The following is a 24,555-nucleotide window of genomic DNA, read 5'->3' as shown; positions in this document are numbered from 1 at the left end:
TGTTTTCACTTAAAAATCAACACTTCAGGACAGGGAATGCATTATCTCCCTTGTTTTTTGCTATTAACTAAGTTCCAACTCTGTTAACTTAAAAAACCATTCAAAGCAATCATGCCCCTCCTTGGAGAATGGGCAAATGAAACCGACCCTTAAAATCTACAGATGATGGCTCAACACCTCTATATTCAGGGGTTTGGGGTAACAGAAAATAGGTACTAAACCCTCAGGACTAACTTCTTACACAGCTAAAACAGCAATTGGAATATGTTTACAAGGGAAACAATAAATTTAGTGTGGCTACTTAAGACTTCAGATAAAAATCTAAGGAGGAAGATAAATTTTACACAAGACTTAGCTAAAAGCAAAGGATTCTGGCTAGTGGCATTACTATCTTTCACTCACGTTTCCGTTAAGGAATAATAATAAAATGTGCTGGTTTGGCTTTTCATTGAAATAGATGAAAACAAGAAACAAGTCTGACCTCACACTTTGATTTTCCAGAAGCCTGTGTACTAAATAAACCTCTTAATAGTCCCCAACTCTCACATTTCTGGGGTGCCAGTAGTAAGTTGGGACTTGGGAGTCTTGAGATCACAAAGTAGCTCTGTATTATAACCACTTTTTAGAGCAGACTAAATTGAGTTAACAGGTGGTAAACACTGAATACCCGGAAGCTAATAGGACAAAAATTATCTAACTTATACAAAAGTAATGAATTTTCCTGTAGTTGCTAGTCTATATGAATTCCCATTTATAATACAATGTCTCTCCAGGTAGCAAAGTTTCAAAATTCACCTAACCTTATCAAAACACACAAGATTCAGCTGGCCACAAATATTTATCCTTTGTGGGCTGATACAGAAGATACCAATTTTCTTCAGCCTTCTTTGTGCATAAACAATGCCAGCAGTCATGGCAGCAGGGAGCGCGGGAGGCACTGTGATAGTGATAATGTCAAGAGACTCAATGATGATGGTATGAGCTGGAACCTGCAATGAAGGCCAGAGTTAATGCACAAGAACTCAATAAACGATTCACTATCCCACTGAAGTATTACATCACTGTTACCAAAAGCAAAATCCACACATTGCTTTCCCCAATATAGCATGTTCTGGATTGCCCCAAAACCTAGCACAATCTTCACTCACCATCAGCAGCCTCAATAATCCTGTCCTACATTATCCACAACCCATAACTTCAAGTTTTCACTTTTTCCCCTGCAAATATATTACTTTAAAACAGTAACTGAATAGTGCAACATTTTTAGAGATTAAAAAAAAGTTAGGGTTATCAGGTTATCAATTTATTGGTAAGAATTTTTTGCCTGCAGCATGCTTTAGAAGTGCCGTATCCTATTTCTTCAAACTGGATATCAGTCAGATGATAATCTTATCTACAATAAAGATAAAAGTCTAGTAATTGGGTCAGTAGAAATTGAGGAGAACTCAAATTTCACTGTAATATATTCAAATTCTGCTTTTCTGGTGGTAAGCTTGTCCTCATTCCAAAATAAAACAAAGAAAATTTCACTTAAAATTGAATTGTTTCGCATCATCTAAAGTGTGTTGGAAATCACTATCAACACTTTTCTAAAGTAAGGCAGTTCTGGATCAGGAATTAAAACATACCTCATTTAAGATGCTATTGACAACCGTGTAAAGAAACCCAATGCCTGCCACCACTACCAGAGACAGGAGAAACAAATAGGCATCTCTGTAGAGTTTAAAATCAGTTGGCTTTGGATACAGTATGGAACGAACAAGCTGTCCTTTAGCAGTACTAAAGCCTAGAAATAAAAAGGAGTAAGTTATTGAAAGTATAAACAAGAGCAAGGCTATTCAAATATATTAAAAACCGCAATTAAACCCTTAAGCTAGTCATTTCATTAAGCCTGTTTCTCAATACACAGTAACAGAAGTTTTGCAATACAGCAATTAAGTTGTTTCAAAAATGTACATGCACATCATACTAACTGCTTCTCTCCTGTAGCAAGGACATGCAGCTGATGCAAATGAACCCCTCTTCTATAGCGACAGTAAACCTGCACATGGTTTGGCCTGGAAGAGTTTGTTGTACTGCATTTTGTCCCTCACAGTGCAGAGCTAGTGGGTGTATTTACTAGTTGTCTAATTAAGCCAGTCCTTCCAAAAATAAAATGAAGTTATTCATAGAGTCCAGCCTTAAGTACTTAAATGGAAAGTCTCTTATGTCCCTTGATAGCCAGAAAGATTCAGAAAAAAACTGCAGCATACAGTGTCATCTTTTGGAGAAACTCACCTCCTGATGATATTTCAACACCTCAACTAGGAGCCTTGACTTCTGTCTTAGAGCCAGACAACCAATGGATACTCTGAGATCCTCCTTAAACCTTTGCCTTAATGTGTGAAGAGGCCAACACCAGTGCCCAGTTTTGTATGCCCGAAACACTGTGTATCTGCTTAGACTTCAAAGTCTGTTCCTACAACCTCAAGATCACTATCAGGTCTGCTGGCATTAGCGACAGCTCCTTGACAGCTTCCCAGGCTGCAAGCCATCCCAGCAAAGGCTAAGTCCTCCATGCTGATATTGGCACACAAGATTCTACCAGAATGAAGCAGCTATTGCAACAGTCATAAAGAAGATGAATTCATCGCAAGAGGAACAAGGCGTGAAGCCTCCAGGCTCTTAATTTGCTACTGCAGAACACAAACCATGGGCCTGTTCAGAGAAGTTCAGCATGTCAGTACGGACTCGAGTATTTAGTCACGAATGTTTTATAATTTGATATAGCAGTCAAAAAAAAAACAACTCAGAACTACTTCTGATTTTTTTTTAACAGTTTTGCAGAAGGTTCTGCAGCCACAAAGGCTAGAACACACCAGGGTAAAGCAATAAATGAAAACCTCATGTGGTGACTTGAGAACACACTGGACATACAGACAGCTTCAGTGAACATTTCCATTCTCTACAAAAATAACCAGTTTTTAATTCTTTAAAAGTACAATAGCAGCCACAACTACATACACACTAACATATCCATCAACTGAGTTTCAGGAGCAGAAAAAATGAATACATTTAGTTCATCAGTATTTTATGTATATTTCAGCTGTAACATCGAACATTTAATGTTAAAGGCTTAACTCTGAAGAGAACAGCGAGTACACTCACAGCAGATCAATCTTATATCCTGATTTACAACAAGATTAAGACTACATATCTTTGCACACAACCATATGGAGTTCTGCTCTCCTAGAACTCTCTTAAGGACACAGTTTTCTAGTATCTTCAGTTTTGTGGCATCCTCCTCCCTCAGATAAAGGCATTTTTACTTGCATCTCACTAGCTAAGAACTACTTTGGCTCTTACTATTGAAGATCTTAGGAGTGAGAAGCTAGAAGTGCTGTGACATCTATCCAGTTCTGTGGAGTGGGAAATTCCCTACTAGCCTAAAAGCCATCCCTGTAAACCAGACAGGAGAACAGAGAGGATTTTATATCCCTTTGTGCCTCTCTGTGTATAGTCACAGCAAGAAAAGTGTACTTGTCCATATGTAAAATCTGAACAAGGTCCACAGAGCTAAATTCATCCTGTTTACAACATAGGAGCTAACTCCGACCTGTCATGGACAAAGAGCAGATTAAAAAAATTACTTCATATGTCAGGGCTGTAAGACTCTGTGTTGGAAGCAATTAGAATTCTCCTCATAAGAGTTCCAAGCCATGGTTTCAGACTTAAAAAAAAGAAAATTATCCTTCCTTGTTGCTGTTTTGGACCACCTATCTGTACATACACATCAGGCTGGGCACCTAAATTGTATTATTTAAGAGACAAAAGAAGTTGAGATGGATATTATTAAAGGGGAGATGTGTTCAAGGGAAGGGAAATACTTTTCTTAAAAAAAAAAACCACACTAATAAAAGCCTCTGGAAAGACATTAATGAATATAATAAAAAAAATATGAACATATACTGCTAAAACAGACTAACAGAAGGTGAAGACACCGAAGAAAGAAGAGGCTAATTAGGATGAAGTTACTTGTTGGAAAACTTGCTTCAAATAGTATTCTAGCCAATGTAGTCAAATTTATTCTATCCAATTATATTGTAGCTTGGATTATAGCTTACATTCATCTATTTTGTGGTGGTTTTCTTATGATGATATTTGTAAAGCAGAGTCCCGTAACTACATTAGTCTGTGCAATTGTTTTTAATCAAACATCTGTATTATCTAAAACCAAACCCCTAACATATTAGGATGAACATGAACAAACTTCTGTAGGAAGGGCTAAAATGAACACATTTTTTTAGGCAAATGTTATGTGCTTTGACAAAACCATGGGCAAAGAAAAACATCTTATATTGGCAATGACTCCACTGAAAGAAGCCGTTCCCCACTTCCCACCCAATCCAATGGTACGCCAAACCTTTTCAAAGAGGCGTATGTTGTTCAACCAGCACACCACAAAAGACATCTAAAGGACAGGAAAATGCACTCAGGTAAGTTTTAAATCAATGCTAGAGACTGATTCACTTTCTTGCTTGTCAGCTGATACTCTCCAGGCCATTATCTAGTTCTATTATTGTTGTAAGACATTTATCAAACTATTTGGGGCATACTCATTTGTCCAAGCTTAGCAACATTCAACACAATACTCCAAAGTATCAGCTGACATACACCTACAAAAGCGAGTAGTACGTTAACAAGTGATACGCTTAGCAACTGGTACCTGTTCTCACTACTAGAGCTTTGACCAATTCTCCAGTATAAAAACGGGTTTGAATGACGTTGGTTCCACAGAACAAAGTATGCCGTTTGTGTACTTCCGGACTGTATATTTCATCTCCCGTTGGTTTCAGATATTCTGAAGGATTTGGTAGATTAATCTTTGTGACAGGAACACTTTCACCTTAAATGGAAAAAGAGTCTCTAAGCAAGATCAAATAAGAAGAGATTTTTTTCCTCACAACTTCAATTAGAACAATGTAATCTCAATTTTAGGTAGTCTCTCATTTATTAGTCTCAGGTCACCAGATTCCCAATTCAAAACCTTTTTAACTGTAACACCTATACAGCTTTTGTGCCTCTTACTTCAAATCAGACAGGTGTAAAATACAGTTCATTTTAAGAAAACAGGACAAGCTGTCTTCTCCTGCTGCAAGGCATCACCACATCTTTACTCAGAAAAACTAGAAGCTGAAGAAAATTACTCTCTGCTACTTTGGTGACTCAGTACACTCAAGCTAGGGCTGCAATAAATTTTTAAGGTACTAGCAGCAGCGAGAGGCTCAAGTATATTCAAATAATTGAACATGATAAAACACAGTCTCTGAACTACAATTTTCTAAATGCTGCCAGTTCAGACAGAGTATCCTAGGAATAACAAGTCCATCATACTGAAGCTCTCCTTCAAATACACCAGGTCCCTGGTTTAACCACAGAGTACACAGGCACAACTTGAGATAATAATTTCCAGTTTTAAATATACCAGAATATTCTACTCACTACCTTCCTTCTTGGAAGCAGCTAAAAAGTTTGGGCAAAATTTTTTTGAAGAAACATACTGCAGAACTCAATCTGTACTGAGAACACAAAGTCAAGAGGCAGGAAGACAAACTATCAAGAAAAAAAGCTTTTCAGCAAAAAACCATCACTCATTTTTGGAGCTGCCAAGCAGTACCAGGTAGCTGTTGCACATAAGCAGAACATAAGTACAGGAGTACTTAGAAGCAGATTTAATTGCAAGAACATCATATTTCAAACAAAAGAAACATATTCACTTCTGCTACAGCATACTGCAAGTTAAGCATGCACACAGGTATAAACTATATTCTTAGCCGCGCATAACTGTATCAAGTTTACTTTACCTGTTAACATACTTTCGTTTACAATGCAAGTACCACTGAGAAGGACTGCATCACAGGGCATAATTGTCCCGTTAGATGGAATCAACATGATATCCCCAGGCACAAGGTCAGTGGAAAGGATTTCTTCTATTTCTGAGTGTTAAAACACAAACAAGTTTACTTGAAAATAACCACCATCTACAAAACCTGATAAAGATGGCTAAGATGGCTAAAATCCAGGTGGTGACAATTAAGATTACACTCCATTTTCTTAATGGCATTATGAAAAGTTTTTGAAAAGATACAGTAAAAACCACTGAAACACCCAATCACAACACAGATTAGAGCACAAATAGTTCATCATAACAAATGAAAGGAACCAAGGTTGTACAAAAGATATAAACAACTAACTAAAGTATAACTTCAGAATAAAAACAAGTCCAACACAAAGGTATGTCTTACAAAACAATATCACACACCACAACCTAACCATCTTCATCTACGGTGGTATCTAAATGAGCAAAAGTCCAGAAATCAACTTGCAGCCCCTACTGGGTAATATATTGTAATGGAAACAAAACACATGCACGTCTTTAAGCCAAGAAAGAAACTACAATGAGGATTACATACGTGGAGTGGCAGATAATGAGAAACAGGAATAGGACAAGCACCTAGTCTAGAACAAACCTGACACCTGCTAAAAATACCATCTAGAACAGATAGCTATCCTATCTAAATACCACTTTTCAACTTCTCCTCCTCCCATGAAATTCTGCTAGGAAATGCAAGCACTTGGAGCTGATCAAAGCAAGCACAGATGCATACCAACTTTACACTCACACTTAATGAACAATTTAAACTCAACCTTTCAAACCACCTGTGAAACTTACCTTGGTTTCCTCTGCAGACAGAAACCCTGACAATGCTGTGAGCTGCTACCATGTCATGTAACATAACATATTGCTGCAAAGAGGAGAAAACAGTACATTATTTAAAACCAAAGTTTGTCTTCTTCTAAACGAACACTATCTCTACCTGCAGAACTGACAAGATTCTTCACTAACGTACTTTTTACAACAAAATGTTTCTCAAAACATTCTCTTGAACATAGTTTAGGAAACTTATGGGCAAAAAATGTTTGACTGCATCAACCTGTACAGGTTCCTACCCTTAACAGCATTCTGGAAGCAGACATAGACTGCCATGTAAAATCTTATAAAAACATTTGGTCATTAACATACATTAAGCAAAAACTGCAGTAATTGTATGAACTTGGACTAAGGTAAGAGGGGTTTTTTTTGACTCTAGTCTGAATTCAGAGATTGCAGTTTAAGCATAATTACTACTTTGATTTCCATCAGCTACAGCTAAGTCTACAGAGCAGTATGCATCATCAATTTAACAAACTTTTTTGAACAGAAGGAAACAATGGAAGATGGAATCTGTCAATACAGACAGACAATACTGTCAATACAACCTGATACATAAATTTGTATCCCAGTTTTATTTAAGTGACGTAGTGTTTCTGTTATCTGACATCAACCTACTGATTGAACAGCACGAAAATCAGCAGAGAAGAGTCTCAGAGAACTGTAAATCGAAATTCTTTTAGCTCAAAGAGAGAAAACCAATTACAATATTCTACTTATATACCTCTGAAAAATTCTTAAAGATTGAGGCAATTTCACATCAGAATAAACCAATCAGTAAAAATCTGAAAAGATGCATCTGTTTTCTCTGAACTTACCTTTCTAATGGTGTAGAGTGAGCTAACAATGGATATTACAGACATGATCACAATTGCTAATGCATAGTAGTGATATTCATCAGTGATCCACAATATCACACTGAACAACTGAAAAATGTAAAAAGGGTTGAGAACCTGGAAGGGTGACAGAACATTAAAGTTACACCAAAAGGTCACATGCATTCTCCATCAGAATAAAGTCAGAATCATCCTCCTTCTCCATGGAGCAGACAAACCTGTCAGTTTTTATACATATTTTCACCTGTTTTGCCAAACTGCTCCCTTTTTTTTCACTACTCCCTCAACCCCTCAAAAGCACAGTTCCCACTAAAATAATACACGAATACGTACTTTTAAGACACTGTACTTTTCCCCCTACATCTCAAAGCAAAATGATGGGAACATCTGATGCACATTAAGTTACAAAACACATTTGATTTGATGCGTATGTTGTAATGTATAATCCCTAAGGTTGACAATGGAGAATACAAATTGATCATTTTATGTTTGAAATCAACACAAAAAAAAGACGCACATGCTCTAAAAGAATTCGACATAGAAGATTTTCTAACTTCCTTGCTAAGGCACCAAGTTGTGAACTCAGAAGAGCTTATAGCTAAAGCCTCTTAAGTTTGAAGAGCTCAAAAATAAAGGTCCATATCATTTTGCTTTACAGTGCTGGGCTCTGGGAGAAGGTTTCTGTTTTACATTATTATTTGAAAACCAGTCCAACAGTCATTGTACTTAAAGTAGCTTTTAACAATACACTTTTTTTTTCATTTGTTAAAGAAAAGATCTTACCTCCTTAATCAGAAGCTTAAAAATGGAAGGCACTTTCACAGCAATTTCATTTACTCCATAGAATGCTTTTCTGTTTTAAAAAAATAATTTTTATTAAGAATCTTGTTTAAAGTAATTCCATTAACCCTTTTATTTATCATATTGTTTCAAAAAGCATTTATCAAAAAATGTTTACCTACTAAGATGTTCCAATACGAAGATAATTATTTTATACTTCAATTTAAACTGTAACTTTATTTTTAGGTTCTTTCATAAGACTTCCCTGCAAACTGTATATAGGTCTAATGTTATTAAACATGTCATTCTGAAAGCCAATATGGGGTTCTCATTAACTTAAGTTCAAATAAGTGTTAACACTTATCCTGCAGTAAGACACTGTTTTCATGGTTCCCCATCTTAGTTTTATTCTTAACATGAAGAAAGGCAAATCATGAGAGGGAGGGCAAGAAATTAACCTCTGATGAGATCTGACCTGGTTGAATTACACTGACATGAAGAAGACCTTAAAGGATGTTCCTAAGTAAAGGGCTTTTCTTGTAATAAAGGCCATAAATTCACAGAAAACAGACTGAAGAGCAAGCAGATACTGCCATATTTCACTCATTTGCAAAAAAATCTATCCAGGAATGCAACAGAAGTCAAACTATTCTAGTTTGGGTAATGGTATCAATGAATTAAAACACCAACAATTTAGTACGTACAGGCATTTTCACAATATACATTCCAACCTGCTGTTCACAAGAATCACTAGTGGTTCACTAGGTACCACTAACTACATTTTAATGGTTTTTCCTAGACGAAGTTCTTCTCTAACTATGCACTTAAGTATGCTTAACAGGCAAGGTTAAAAACAGCCAACATGGTTAAAAACAGAACTGCTTGCTATACTTTTTGTACTCATTCTATTTCAAAATGTTAAGTAGTAAACACAATTTCAGAAATATATTCTAGCATTATTTTAAGCAATAGTTCCAATTCCCATGGTCAGCGTAGTATGAGAAAAGTAATTCAACACAGTATCGGAGACTAGTTCCTACATAACGTATAGGAAAGAAAAACTAGAATTTCATACATCTGCCAGCCTTCTTTGAAAGGAGTATAAAAGCCTGTCTGTAAACACTAATCACTCAATTGTCTTCTAGTTTTGTTCACACTTGGAGCACAGGTAATGGAATGAAAACCACTGTTCCCTCAAATACTGTAACATTACCTGTAGTCATGCATTCCCTTTGTCAGTCCCGTGCTGTGTTCATTATGAATTGAAGAACAGAATGTAGATTCATCTAGACCTCTAAGTGAAGGAAAAAAACCAATGAGTTATTTAAGAAACCTGATATTTAAAATGAAGCATTCAGTAACTCAAAAGAGCTAGGTCTTTGCCAAGAGTTACACTGTATTATAAACGAGCAAAGCCTATGGATTAATGTTTTTCTAGCTGTTTCTGTCACAACTGCAGATACCAACAAGATAGTAAAAGCAGTCCTCTTGTTGACATCTTACTCTGTAGGATAATCCTACCTACTTCAACCAAAATGGGGACACACTTAAAAAATGAAATAAAATATTAGCACTACTAGTATTCAAAGGCCTCTAAAAAGACAAAGTGAGCAAGTTTCTAAAACATTATACGAAATCAATATGGATTAATATTTCTTCAAATTGTCTTCATTTGCCTCTAAGAAGTAATGGAAGCACTTTAGAAACAATTGTTAATCGATTTATCAAATAAATCCATACTGAAGCTATTTTGCAGCATCTTGCTACCAAAATCTTCTCTTTGACTAGCTAAAGGACAGTCTACATTTCAAGCACGTCCTTATCACTGGAAGACTCATCTGCACAGGACTTTTCTACATGCTGTGAAAGCAAATTCTACCATTTAGAAGACCTGCAGATAAGCAAGCACACCTGAAACATGGTTACAGCTATAGGATAACTTCAATTACGAAACTCAGTAAATCAGACATATTATGCCCAATATCCAGGCATACTTTGGATGCACAGGAAAATATCATTACCTTCCAAAGGGTAACATGACAAAGGATGACATGACAAAACTAGCACTATTCAACACAAGTCTTTTTTATATTGGATATCTATTAAGTTATCTACAAAAAAGGATCCAGAGTTGTCACAGTGAAGAAAAAAAAAAAACCTCTTTATTGTGCATATGTAGTAAGAATTATTTCCATTCTCTAGAACACAGTGAAAGCATTAAATATCCTCACTACTGCAAAGGCTAGAATCATGTTTCTGCCAACTTCTCATAAAAGAACAGAAGGTGAAAATGTTAATGTGTAAATCTGATCACAGGACTACAAGGTTTCCCTAAAATTTTTCAAGTTCAAGGGTTTTAAAATTACAACTTTTAGATGAGTAAATATACAACTCCATTAATAACTGTGCCTTTCTTCCCATTCTATTCCAAATGATTTAACTTTTCCCACACAAAAAGGAATGTAAACAGGGGGTTTAAGAAGAGCCCCTAAAATTAAGTGCTTTATATGCAAATATGCATTCCTATGTGTGTAATGTCCATGCAAAGACAAAGCTTCTAGCAGGACATAATCTGCTTTTTACAATACTGTTACAGTACTGAATTCCCAGGGCACTTAAAAAAATCCCTGTGTGCACATATTACATAAAGCACTCATCAACTCAGATCAAGTTGACACTAGCTAAAACAAAACAGACATACAAGGTCAAAGTTGCATCCTCTTTGGCTACATGACCAAGTCTGATTTAGTTTAAGAATTATACTTGCATTTCCTGTGTTTAAAACAGTGATCTTAATATTTCATTATTATAAAAAGAACAATGATATGAAACTCAAGCTTTCATAACCAAATTAGCTGCCCAAGAAATCTTAATTAGCTTCCCTTCTGTATTGTGCTAAGTCTTTAATTATGTGATCAAACAGTTTTGTCTATGGATACTTGCATAACTAACTGCACAGAGGAAATTATCTATACAAGACGCAGTATTGTACTTAGATCAGAACTACAACTGTGTTGCTTGCCTTATGAATTTACTATAAAGCCCTCAGTGTCATATCTTATCTCTTTACAAATATAACTTGATTCTCTACCATGTCATTAGGTAATACCAATTTCTGTTTTTAACATAAACTGAAGAACAGATTAAGGAGGTTGTAGTGAGGTGGGTGCTGGCCTCTTCTCTAAAGTAACAAGTGATAGGACAAGAGGAAATGGCCTCAAGTTGCCCCAGGGGAGGTTTAGGCTGGATATTACAAAAAATTTATTCACTGAAAGAGTGATCAAACATTGGAAGAAGCTGCCCAGGGACATGGTGGAGTCACCATCCCTGGAGGTGTTCAAGAAACGTGTAGATGTGGTGCTTAGGGACATGGGTTAGTGAGTTAGGTGGCGTTGGGTTGACGGTTGGACTTGATGATCCTTGAGGTCTTTTCCAACCTTAATGATTCTATGATTCTATAAGAAAAAGTATCTCGATGAAGGACAAATGTTTAAGACTACTTTTCAGAATATTTATCATTCATAACTTTAGCTACTATTTCAGAGGTGGCATCTAGTACTTCACTACATGATCACACCTAATTCACTTAGAGAAAAGTTACAGCAAACTCTCATTCTCGTTTGACCTTGTGCAAAAGTGACTTAGCACTCTGACAGTATTGGGTATGTCTTGGATTCGGTTCTTTCTCCTCTTTATCCAATTGCTAAATAAGGGTGTCCAGCTCAGCTACAGTACCTGACTAAACAAGTGGGCAGGCTCAGTCGTTGCTAATACATCAAAGAAATGAAAGTTTGGCACAGCAGCAAAAATGCGATTAAAGAAATGCTCACATAACTTCACAGGCATATCTGAGATTTTTCTGGGGCTTATAAATTGGCTGAGTTATCACAAGAATATCAAAAGGCACAGTCAAGCAGCCAACAAATGCCAAGTTTCAAGTCACTGATTTAATGCTAAGGAACAACATTTTTTACTAAACATGTGGAGTCGTATGATTTTTTTTCCCATACTTGTTTCTTAGCATAGAAATATAATTGAGGTTTTTTTAATCTCATCTTTGGGGAAATTTGAACCTTTGAACAATTTAAATTAGCAACACTATAGGCATGAAAACAGGACTGTGTAATGCAAAATAACAAGTGTCACTACCTGCACCACTGTAATTCATGAGACCTAACATAAAAAATGCATAGAAAATTTTTAATTATTTAGACATGAACTGAGACATTTCCACCCTCCCAGAGGAGGAGTGCTCAGTTTTGTAACTGCTTGTATTATGATAATTTCTTTAAAATGTTGTAATTGGTGACAACTTTCCACACTATTTGCACGTGCTTTTTCTGAAAACATAAGAAGAAACATACTCTGCAAATGCTTCTTAGAGAAGTTATGGCTATTTTTCTTTCCTTTGGTCACTGGTCATTAATTTTTTTCTATACATAGTGCTTGGACTTTTCCATGTGATGGTTCAGTGCAGTGAACATTGATTTATGTTAAAAAGAGGTTATATTTCTGATCTGAAGTACCTATTTTAACAAGCAGTTGTCAAAAACGGGGAAGCCTGTGTTGATTTAACTTGTTTGTACTATGAGAAAGCCTTATCAGTAGCACCAGAAAAAAAGAACTTTAGTCGTCAACCCTAAGGCCATGCAACAGTGCTGCTGGATAAAAGAAAATACAGCACATCACATTCAGTGAGCGCAGATAGTACTGCCCACTAAAAGGCATTTTCCGTCAATGCAAGAGACCTTTTTTTGTTACTAAAGAGTGGCAAGAGAGGAATCAAATTCTACTCAACTGGACAGAAATGTAGCAGCAAAGACCTACGCAAAAGGTGAGCAACAGCCATTTGGTGAATTCCTCTCTTCTTAGCTATTCCTTTTGGGTCTAGCTCAGCAGCAATGCAAAAAATGTAAGTTATTCCATCAGAAGGAAAGTTAAGAGTTTATAGAAGGGTAGCTACTGTCTATAAACAGGTGCTCTGATTCTCAAATAACACTCCAAGAACAGGAAAAAAGCCTGCACAGGCATGCAGCCTGTCACCCTATACAAATTGTGCTTGACAAAGGTAGATTAAACAAATACCTTCCTTCAGAATTCAAACCGAGTTAAAATCTCCCTGTTCTCACTATGGTTCAAACAAAGACTCAATGAGCTAAAACAGCTGGTCAGAATATGATACCAGTTTTCACCATATTCTTAGACATGCTAACGTATTTTTTTTAAAATGCCATTTGAAGCACAACACAAAAGAAAAAAGTTTTCTTACCGTATGACATCAAAACTTTGAACTGAATCATTCCAGAAATACTTCACACTGTGATGTGTGAAATAACGAATCTGCAAGGGCAACACACATATATATTAAACTAGCACTGCTTAACATTTCTCTTCTGACAAAGTGAATTTAGAAAAACTTCACTGCAGAATGAATAGTTTTCTTTCAAAATAATCTTTCAAGCATTCCACAATTTCCAGTAACAGGCTATTGAGGCAAAGATTTGTGCTCCACCCAAAGAATGAGTTAAGTCTTCTAGACAAAAGGAGGAGCTCACATGTACGGTATTGTGTTTAGGTACTACTTGAGACACTTTGAAAATTAGCAAGTGTAGTATCGCAGGTTTACTTACAGGCAAATATTTTTTCAAATAATTTTTATTCTCTTCTGCAGCAGATTCACAGAAATGAACAGCATGGCCATTTGAAACCTTGTGTACTATAGGGTTAGGATTCTGTAAAGGATTGGCTCCCAAAGAAGGCATAATGCGAACCTTTGCACAAAACCATATCTTGAATTCATCCTTAAAAAGATGAAAAAAAATTAGTTGGATGAAACATCTTTTAAACTGTCTTTTACTGTAACAGCTGGAGCAAAATGTGTCAACAGGTGACAGATTCGCAGAGCACATACATAACTACAGAAGACATCCCCAAGTTAACACCAACTACCTTTAGAACACATTTTCTTTCCACAATTCTAAAAGCACGTTTTTTGCACTGAAAGATTTATTTTTTTTAAGCAATGAGTCTTGGTCCTTGAATTTTGACATCTCTAGCCCTTCTCAACTTAAGATAGCTGTTCTGCAGTAGGACAAACTATGGGATTCCTATGCATTCAGCCTGCAACTTCAAATAACTGAGGGCTTAACACAAGATCAGAACCAGGGACTACACACAGCAGTTGTGGAGGAAGAAAATCACTTGAAATCAAACCACAATTGGGTCCATAGTTACACCTTCATTCAACAAATGCATCTTTCCTGAACAAAGGAGATAAAACCTGAAAACCACATTATCAGGTTATTTGAACAAGGTATCTGTTCTGTAACTTTTGATGACAACAGCATATACATATTTAATTAATATCCAAAAGCAAAACTTTCTTTCTGCAAACAGCTGTTAGTCTTCCCATATGGGCAGCAAAGCTATGTACAGTACCAAGGAGCACAGTTCTGCAGTGCTGTAAAACAAAACCACATCTACATTGCAGGTAAGTATTTGTGTATTTTAGCAAGCAGCAAGAGGGATGTGAAACAACTGCAAACTTGTTTCCTATAGACTTACAGTTGTTCTCAGCAGAACCACTTCACAGTCTTTAAGCGTAGTCCTTTTGCATGTTGCTTTTACACGCCACTGAGGCATCCAGTAGAGGAGGAGGAGAAAAAAGCCACCGGAACAGATCACTCCTACAGTAACTAGCACCAACTTCCAACGACACAGCTCATAACCATAGATCTCCTGCACAGAAACAGAGAAACAAATAACAAACAGTGAACCTCTTTAACTGCTCTGTCTTGGGAAGCCAAAATTAATTTTTTATAAAGTGAGTTATTTAAAGCAAATCAAATTTCAAAGTCATCTTCTCCTCCTTTCCTGAGGGAAGGGAAGATTTAAAAAACTTAATACATGACAGGGAGGCAACAAAAGGAAGGACTGTTTTGCTCAGTCAGAAATCAGTAAAAGCCTCAGAAAGGCAGAGCACGCGCACTGTTCACAACATTTCATTACAGGACCTGTCTCCTCTCTGCACTGCTCTCAAAGAGCTGAGGTTGCAACACAACCTGCCTTAACTCTCAGTGAACGGCCACATTTTTGACCACAACCATGACCAAGCACAAGCCAACCAAGCAATTAAGAGAAAAAGCACTTGTTTTTGTCACATGCTGATTTTAACACATTAGCATTTGATTAGCTAGCGTGCTGAGTTTTGAATGCTAGCATAGCACTAGTTTCTGTTGCTAGCATATGTGGTTTTTGTTGCTAGCAGAATTTCACACTTTCTAAACAAGCATGTAAAAACTTGTCAAACACTACTTTTTAGTAGAGAAACTGGCTTATTTTGCCTGACATTTAGCAAGAAATGCTACTGTGAAACATTAGAAACTGCAAGCCGCACTGTCAAAGGTTCTGTAACCTGCACCAGCTGAAAAAATCCATTTCTCCCATTAAAAAACCCACCAAGTATTAAGTGTGCCCTGGTCAAAGGCAAGTACCAACTTAACCTGATGACAGTCAGGAACAGAAAATAATTCAGGGACTTAGTAGATGCTGTGTAACATTCCTGAGTTTCACATTACATCATTAGATTATATTTCCTGCTACAAAAGGGCAATGAAGTTTCCCATCGTGTCCCACCCATATTGTTCGTATTGACACCAACTTTCTGCAAATTTTTTTGTACTTTTCATTACAAGGTATTAGAAACTGTTTACACTGCTTTCCTAAGAAAAGGCTTTTCAACAAGTTTGTTTTTCAGCCTTCTCAGCTGACAAAAAGCAGAGATAAAACCCATTCTCCATTACCCCCAAAACACTGGAGCCAGTATTCACTCCTTACCAATAAAAACAGGTGGGTTAAAGACAGCGGGAGAAGTTAATGCTTCTTTTGGGGCAAAACAAAATTATTTCCTCTGAAAACTATTTATTTCTGTTATCAGACCATAAGCATCTCAGTTTCAGTTTTTGTTATAATGTGTATTTGCCTACTCTCTGGTCTAGTGAACAGCCATTTTTCACAGTAGCATGCACAAAGAAGGAACAAGGACTTCAGTTCACAGGAATCTACCATTTTTAAAACAAAAATCCCTTTATACCCCAAATATTTTCTGCTGTCTCTAGAATGGACTAGAAATTTCAAGATCAGCTGCCACTATTTTCTTGTCAAAGACAACTGCCAACAAGAGATACCATTGCTCTAGCAGGAAGCAAAGATTATGTGCTACCAAATACCCAAACTGCTCACCATGCTTTAGGGAACGGGTCTTATCTGCATAAATATCAATATGCAAGAGTATGCAGAGTACAGTCAGATTATGGAGCATTAACCTGTTTTAAATGACAAGAAAAAAGTTCCAGAATTTGAAGAAAAAAAAAAACAAACAAACAAAAAAACCAACCCACTTTGCTTCCATTTTCCTTTAAAAAAAAAAAGTAGATAAGTACCAAAATCTTATATCTATTGGACTGCTGACCTCAATGTAGCCAACTCAGAACCTTTGCAAAGGCTTTCAGCAAAAACATTCCCCATCCCAAGATTAGATTTCTTAATACCAAAAAAAATTATCAATGATAACTTTACAAAATTGTAAACTAAGACAGTCCTCTTCCTAATGTAATTGCCCCATTTAGAGAGAAAACCATGAAAATGTGTTTCACTGTATAAAAACAGACAAACAGAACTAATTACCATCTCATCTTCCTCTGCTTTATTGACAAATTTCTTTTCTTCTTTCTCCATGTTTAGTATGATATGGAACTTCTCAACTTGAGATATGGAAGACCTTTAACAACAGAAGAATTAAAAATTCAAGCAACATTACTTATTTTATTATTAGGTTGTTTTGAGGTTTTTTCTGTTAGCACACACACTGACAACATATTAATACAGATCTTAAATTTGCACTGTTAACTAGTTTCCAGTAGTAACAACCCAAGGAGCTCTAGTAAAGCTTTAAGACTGAACGCTAGATGAATACAAGTGAAATACTGCAGAAACAGCAGGCTTTGAAGGACAGAAAAAGAGCGTGTACTCATTTAACTTGGTTACATTCTACATGCAGCAAGCAGTTTTGGGTACATTCAACAAACTTAACAACGGAAATGTAAATTAAACCTGTAAAAAAAAAACCTGAAAAGTATGTCAAGATCACACATTTATATCACTCTACACTGTAATAGCTCCAAATCAGATGTTTTCAGAAGCCAGGCCATCCTCCACAAGGAATGTCATTGTACCCCTGAGATGTGCATTTCTCATCTGAGAAGAAAAGTAAGTATGTGCTAAAAAAAGTTTAGTCCCCAGTTTAATATTTCTAAATTAAGACACGTCTGATGGTCAGCTAGTCTTTTCCCTTTTTTCCAATTCTTCTACTAGTCAGTTTGTATCAATGGGTTCATTTCTTATTGCTAATCTCTTACAGTTGCAAATCTGAAGGGGTGCTTTGAGAACAGACTATGATAACAAGCTTCATGAAAAGGAAAAGGCATTAAAAAATATGAGGCTGTCTATGAGATTAACATATTGTACACAGATCCCTATTCCAATAGGGAAGAACTACAAACAAAAGGCTACAGCATACTGTGAGGCTCATCAGAAGTTTCAACATCACATGAACAAAGAAAATCAGAGGTACCAAGTCAAAAAGCTTATTTTTTTAAATTAAAACTGCACCTAACATTCACTCGGACACCCCTGTACATGTTAATTGTACACAATTTATAATTCATGCACCCACATCACGTTAAAAACACTGAACAGCCAGTGCTCACCTCCCAAGGCGTAACTATCATTCTCTGCACTGCCACTGTACACGTACAGCCTTTGTTTTTATTTACTGCATTTATTTATGTCTCCCAAGACAGACAGCACTTACTACCACTGCACATAAGCAGTTCTCAAGTATGAAGGATTTGCTGTCATGGCACAAGTAGTTACTGCAATTGTCCTTTTTCAGACAGAAGGCTGCTACAAAAAAAAATAAAGGTGAAAGCCATCCACTTAATCTCAGCTGTCCACTGAAGACTAGGATGCCACTACTCAAAATACTTATTATTAGGTAGCATTATGATACAAGCACACCCATTACCAAGTTCTTTGCTGTCATTAACTCCTCAATGTTTTCAGAAATCAAATCACCAGACTTCAGCTCAGATCCTCTCAAAGCCAGCCCCTGGATCCATGCACTTACACTCAGCAGCAATGCCAACTTCAAAAGGTTCTATCTCCCAACCCCTGTAGTTTATCAACATCATCATATGCTCATGCGGTTTCTGCAAGCTACCACCTCCTTTCCAATTAAGCAAATGAAACAGGAACCCAACAAAAAAGGTTTCTTTAGCTGCCCAAATCCGGGTCTCCCCAGAAACCTACTCCCAACTGCTGAACAAGGTCCTAGGGGAAGAAACACACACTCAAGCAAACAACTGCACCGTAACACGGGGCTCCTGCACAGGTGAAAAACCACTCAGCACTTCATAAATCCAGCGCCTGACACAGTTTGTGTTTTGTTCTGTATGGAAGGAAGCTAATTTGATAACAACTCTCTCCTTTGACAGAAACACCAGCTCACATGCTCCTTGCATTGTTAAGCTGAAGATTTTCTATTACTATCCAGCACTGAACTATGAATACTTCTCTTATTGCAGATTAATTTGGAAATTAAGCCAAAAGATGTGCACCACTGATATTTCCTTATCTGTCACACAAGTCATGCAAGTTCTAAAAGACATTTTTGTTTAAATTGCCACTTTTCTTCATTAAACAGTTTTTTATCCTGGGAAAGAAATACAGATAGATATGAAAGCAGTTAGAATCTGTCCTTAGCAGGATTGCTAAGAAAGCTCCTAAGAACAATCTTTGAATTGATAACATCAAACAACTTTATGTACACCATACAAATCACATTTTCAACCAAGAAATCATGCTGCCAGGAAAAGTTTTGTGTATTTACAGAGTTATACTTCTAATAGAGTTCACAGCATGAGAGAATTACAGATTTTTCATACTTGAACTAGTCCACTCAACCAAACATGCATTTCCCTGCTATAGCATACTGCAACATCCGAAACAGTGCCTGCAGGCAAAACCCCAACCTTCAACCTATCTAGTAACAACCATACTTGATACAGGAAAGCACTAGGCAGCAAAATATATGCAAACAGCTTCAAGATCAACACATCTCAACTGAGATTTCCATATGGCAAACATGTCCGAACAGGCTCCTTATGGGGCACTGCAGCAGCATGGGAGAGAAGTGCAATTGCTTTAATTTAGGGCTGTTTCACAGCTACAAAGGAGCATCAAGTCATCAGTCTGAAGAAGCATGAAGGGAAATCTCAGCACTGCAAGCACCAGCAGTAATTCTTGCAATTCAATGAGTTCTTTGAACAGCTGGGCAGAATCACACAGGGAACACACGAGGAGCATTAAGAAGCTATTTTTGACTCACATCGTTAGCTCTATCTGCATTATTTTATACATACTCATTTACTCAGCAACCTTCAACTAACACACAAATTCTCAATATTTCACATACTGCCTGTAATTTTCCATATTAAACCCAAATTCAAATCTCTAAACTTAGAAAACATTAGAGATCTTTTCTTAGTCAATGGGTCATGAAAATCATTACTATTCAGCAACAAAGAACAGCACCCTTTCTCCAATCTTATCCCTGTTGGCACATCATCAGCCCCAGCTCATCATCAACAGTTCAAACACACTACTGCTTCAGGTTTGTTTCTCACTGCCCTGCTGAAAGTTAGGGTTGAACATCACCACCATCGACTCCACAGGGTTGCCCTCTTTGGAGGTGACTTCAGGTTGCTGGGTCAAACTGAAGAAAGTAGCAGCATCTCACCAATTCAGAAGAGACTTTAGTAATCTCCATTTGATCTTTACTCCTATACTATGATGGGAAATTAAACATTTCAGTACTTTAAATGTTTAATTACATATTTAAAAATAAGCCTTGGACTTCTCAGACTACAAGGGAGTATGACACTCTAGAAGTACTCAGCATGAAGTGAGGCTGAAATCCACTCACAAGAAGCAACACGGACTTCAGGAATATCCAAATATAAAATATGTCTGACGCAAGGGCTGCCACTCAGCCTCTCTCCGGCACAAGTTCCCTGGAGCGAACAGCCAGAGAAATCCTCTCCCCCTTTAGCAAACTGAAAATAGCAACCAAAAAGGACTATTTATTCCTTTTAAAGAAAGGGACCAAAAACAATGGAAAGGTGAAAGTCACTGTCGCTCCACTTACATAATTTTTACTCATTGAGCTACTACTGTATAGCTAAGCATATTCCAGAGCCAGAACAGCAGGAAATATCAAAAAGGTCTGTAAAAGAAATGCTGTTTTCCACTGAGACTAAGAAAATTAAGTAACTTGGAACATTTTACAACAATGCAGGTATAAATTTAACAAATGGTAGCATTCAGCTGAACAGTGTCTGAAGTGTAAGTGCTTCTAAGAGCATACATTTGGCTCACAAGCTTAAACAGCAAAGCTACAACTTTTAAAAAATAAGTATATCAAAATTAATTTAAACTGCATTTGTTATTTGCCTCTGTCCTAATGGGTATGCAGCTGTGGCTACGAGCAGGACAGTATCTGCTGTTCCAGATTTAAGTCAATATTTTGGAGCTAAAGCAGATGACAAATTGGATTACTGGAGAAATTACAGCAGTGTACAGAACCAAAAAACTACATGCATCCCCCACAGTGAAGACAAAGTTGCACCTTTTCTGAATTACTGCATCAATATCTATTTGTTGATCTATCCGGACTACACAACCAGGATACCAAGCAGTTCTACCAAAATATTTATAGGCAATAAACATATGTAGCAACAGTATAAAAGGTACATGGCACATTTTTTAAGGAAAATGTTGTAAAAGAACTAAGTCTCAATCAGTATGCCTGAACAGTTCGGAGAGCTAAGGACCACTAGTTTATCTGAAGCCAGTTTTCTAATAGTTGGCATAATTAACAAAACTACTTCAGTGCAAATTTTACCCTTCAAGTTTGATGTGGGGTGTGGGAAGCAAAGAGATCTTCCCTTTCTTCTTCTCAATAGTTGTCCCAAGTGATAATCCTTAAAAACTAATTTTGCTTCAGCATACACACATTGTTGCCACCAGTTTATTCTTCTAGTTTTACAGTTTAACTGAAAGTTTCATAATTTCAAGAGAAAAATTCCAAGGTCTGCGAAGACTATAACTACAAAAGAAGAAACTTTTGAGACCTCCTTCAGTCACTGGGTAATTTAAATACCAAGTATCTCAGATGAAAATACAATTTTGACAGCTCAAGTCCTCAGTAAAATCCATGTATGAGTATGCATTAAAAAATTATCAAGTTCTTACATTTATGCTCTGTCATCATTCGTCTGCTTAAAATACACATGTAAATAAACCTACAAACTTGTATCTTAAACATTCCCTAGTTTATTCCTTTCAGATATTTGTAAAAATCCTGAGATAACCAAAAGAGTTTCTCTTACCAACAAGCAGTCCAGCAGCTGTCCTCTGCACTTGCTTTTGTTATCATGAGTTAGTGAGGCAGTTCTTAATAACCGAGACCCTATCTACAAGGGAAGTCCTGACAAATGAACTATTTTGTCTAAAATCTAAAAAAAGTCTCCAAGGGCTTTTCAAACTGTTATCAAAAGATTAACATATCAAAGAAAATTTGGCACTGCTTGGAATGCCTTTTTTTTTTTTTTTTTTCTTCCTCTTCCCTCCAGTGTGGCTGAACAATCGCAAGCCAGTGGCCGGGCTGGCGCGGAGGCTGTGCTTCCAGGCATCAGCCGCCAGGTCCAGCTCCTTCTATTCAAACCACAAATGCCTCACCAGGAGTCTGCAGGCAGCTTCAGGTCTACGCACCAGTCCTGATATTATCTGCCCAGCTAAAAGCATATATGCTTCTGACCAAACCCTTCCTTGTATTTACAGCTGTTGTGAGGGAAGACAACAACATCCATTCTGAGGAGCTAATCAATGATAAAGGCAGCAGTTAAGCAATATACACATTGCTCACTCTCAGCATTTCACAGTTTATCACAGAGCATAGCGAAGCAATCACATACACCAAATTAGATGACCTTTAGTGATCAAGAGCTACAAAGGTACAAAAGGGAACCTCGTCACTATCCGAGCATTGCAGAAACAAGTTACTTTTCCATACAAAATAAGGATCAACCAGCACTGCTTTGGTAAGAATGCAAACAGCAAATGACACGATTGAGCAAGGCAGGCAGGAAAAGCAAGAGACATGAATGAGAGAGGGCAAATTTTAAAACCACCTATGTGCAAAGATAATACGAGTCAATCTTCCTCAGCTCCATACACAATCACTGCCATTAAGTAAACCAAGCACCACAAACTTCTACAGGAAGAGAATTAAGACTAAAAAACTGACTGAGCCATCTAGAAAAAGATCATGGTATACATCAAACATGAATCACATTCCTGAAATCTGATCTAGTGTCTTACCAAGTGACCTGTCTGGTTCTCCTGGGTCCAAGGGGATCCATTAAGGTACCCTTTAAAGGCTCCTGAAAGACTGAGCGTCCCTTTCCAGAACTTATTTACAACAAATATATCCTCCATTAAGAGACACTTTACACCTCTGGAGTTGAAAATTAAGTTTCTAAATAGTTTAGTGTCATTACAAGTCTTTCAAATTTCTGAATTGAAAAATATCTTGAACAGTCATCCTTAACTGCAGGTAGTGCCTGCTGCACAGCGGACAGACATTGTCTTCAACTGTACGCTGACTAGCTGTCAAAACACAGAAAAACTGTTTTGACACTAGAAAGCCAAACATTATTTCAGTCACTCCAAAATTAAACATTTCTGCACTTCAGAGCCACACTTTCAACCCTCTACCACAAGTACAAATCAGTCTCGCAAGGTAACAGACCTTACAAAGGCAACGTTTACCACCAGGGTTTATTCTTGTTCCGTATCACACAATTCCCACACACAGAGAACAGGTACCAAACAGTCCATTTTTTCCACACATTATGGTAAAAGTTTCTGGCATTCATGCAGCAGACCTATAGGAGGCAAGCAATTGCTTTACACACGCAAAACACCAACTAATGCTCAATCTCTGCCATACTGGCAGTTACAAAATCAAAAATTGAAGTAGTACTCAAACTAGAAGAACACTAACAGGCCAGGAGGAGTTATTAACCTGTCTTCTAAGAACACATTCAGTTTCAAAATACATCCAATTTGTTAGGAAACATGAAAACACAGCCTGGGCTACCATTGACCATTAGCAGAAGAGGATGGCAGTTAATTTTACAAAGCGACTGACAGAGGAAAAAATGTATTCTTGTGCCTTGCCATAGAAGCCAGCTTTCCACATCACCCTGCAAGGGCTGGGTACCAGGTGCTGCATGGGAACACTTGGCACGTCCAAGGAGATGGTGTTTTAGAAAACAGTTCTCCACTTGTACCTCAGGCCAAATGCCAAAAGTTGCTCAGAATATTAAGCATATTTCAGAATGTAAATGTTATAATATGTCCATATGCATATAAAACAAAGTATCTCTTAACTACTAGCAGTAAAAAAACAATTAAAATCCTTCTCCAAAATTATTCCAGAAAGATTAAGAACTTTTTCTCCCCCAGACCATGAACACATTTCTCATCAGGAGAAAAAAAAAAAAAAAAAAAAAAACAAAACCTGTTCTTGATCCAAGATGTCCTTTGCCATCCTGCTAATGAGACCTCCTGGTCTACACAACACTTGGCAGCACCGACCATGCAAAGTTGCATTCAATACATCACTTCCAGTGTGCATAATATTTAACCTGATGTCAGAATTGCCAGCAGATAAAGAAAGAAGTTCTACGTAGAGCTTAAGAGACCATGCTCGAGAAAAAGCACACTTGTAAATGGAGCTACAAAAATAGAAGGAAAAGTCTTATCAGCTATTACTACTTGTGCATGCAGCTCCTGCCCATGCCAACTGCCAATGAGTTCCACATACAATACCTGAAAAGCTGAATCTGTAACACTGACTTCATTTAAAATGTGCTGTACCAACAAATAAATGACAAGGACACAGGGCTAAGAAGATGTAAGGATCAGAAAAAAATAAAGATAAAACATATTGAGGAGCACATTCTTCTCAAACCATATCACATAATATGCTGCACATGTTAAAAA

The 24,555-nt window shown here is 37.1% G+C and overlaps 1 protein-coding gene across 1 annotated transcript in view; it reads right to left on the bottom strand.

The window, feature by feature from the left end:
* ATP13A3 (ATPase type 13A3) overlaps window positions 1-20,148 on the bottom strand; it is a 36,392-nt gene extending 16,244 nt beyond the window's left edge. Inside the window, exons 1-13 of the mRNA XM_010081456.1 lie at window positions 20,138-20,148; window positions 17,053-17,146; window positions 14,932-15,105; window positions 13,998-14,168; window positions 13,637-13,707; window positions 9,581-9,661; window positions 8,371-8,440; window positions 7,570-7,704; window positions 6,713-6,785; window positions 5,844-5,975; window positions 4,706-4,885; window positions 1,629-1,786; window positions 801-989 (exon numbers count right to left, since the gene is read on the bottom strand). Coding sequence (XP_010079758.1) covers window positions 801-989; window positions 1,629-1,786; window positions 4,706-4,885; window positions 5,844-5,975; window positions 6,713-6,785; window positions 7,570-7,704; window positions 8,371-8,440; window positions 9,581-9,661; window positions 13,637-13,707; window positions 13,998-14,168; window positions 14,932-15,105; window positions 17,053-17,146; window positions 20,138-20,148 — 1,539 coding nt within the window. The remainder of the gene's footprint in view (window positions 1-800; window positions 990-1,628; window positions 1,787-4,705; window positions 4,886-5,843; window positions 5,976-6,712; window positions 6,786-7,569; window positions 7,705-8,370; window positions 8,441-9,580; window positions 9,662-13,636; window positions 13,708-13,997; window positions 14,169-14,931; window positions 15,106-17,052; window positions 17,147-20,137) is intronic.
* Window positions 20,149-24,555: the final 4,407 nt, after the last annotated feature.

Source organism: Pterocles gutturalis, unplaced genomic scaffold, assembly GCF_000699245.1.
Source record: "Pterocles gutturalis isolate BGI_N339 unplaced genomic scaffold, ASM69924v1 scaffold27594, whole genome shotgun sequence".
NCBI classification, from domain to species: Eukaryota; Metazoa; Chordata; class Aves; order Pterocliformes; family Pteroclidae; genus Pterocles; species Pterocles gutturalis.
Note: the sequence above shows the minus strand (reverse complement) of the source record. Positions and strands in the feature narration are given on the sequence as shown.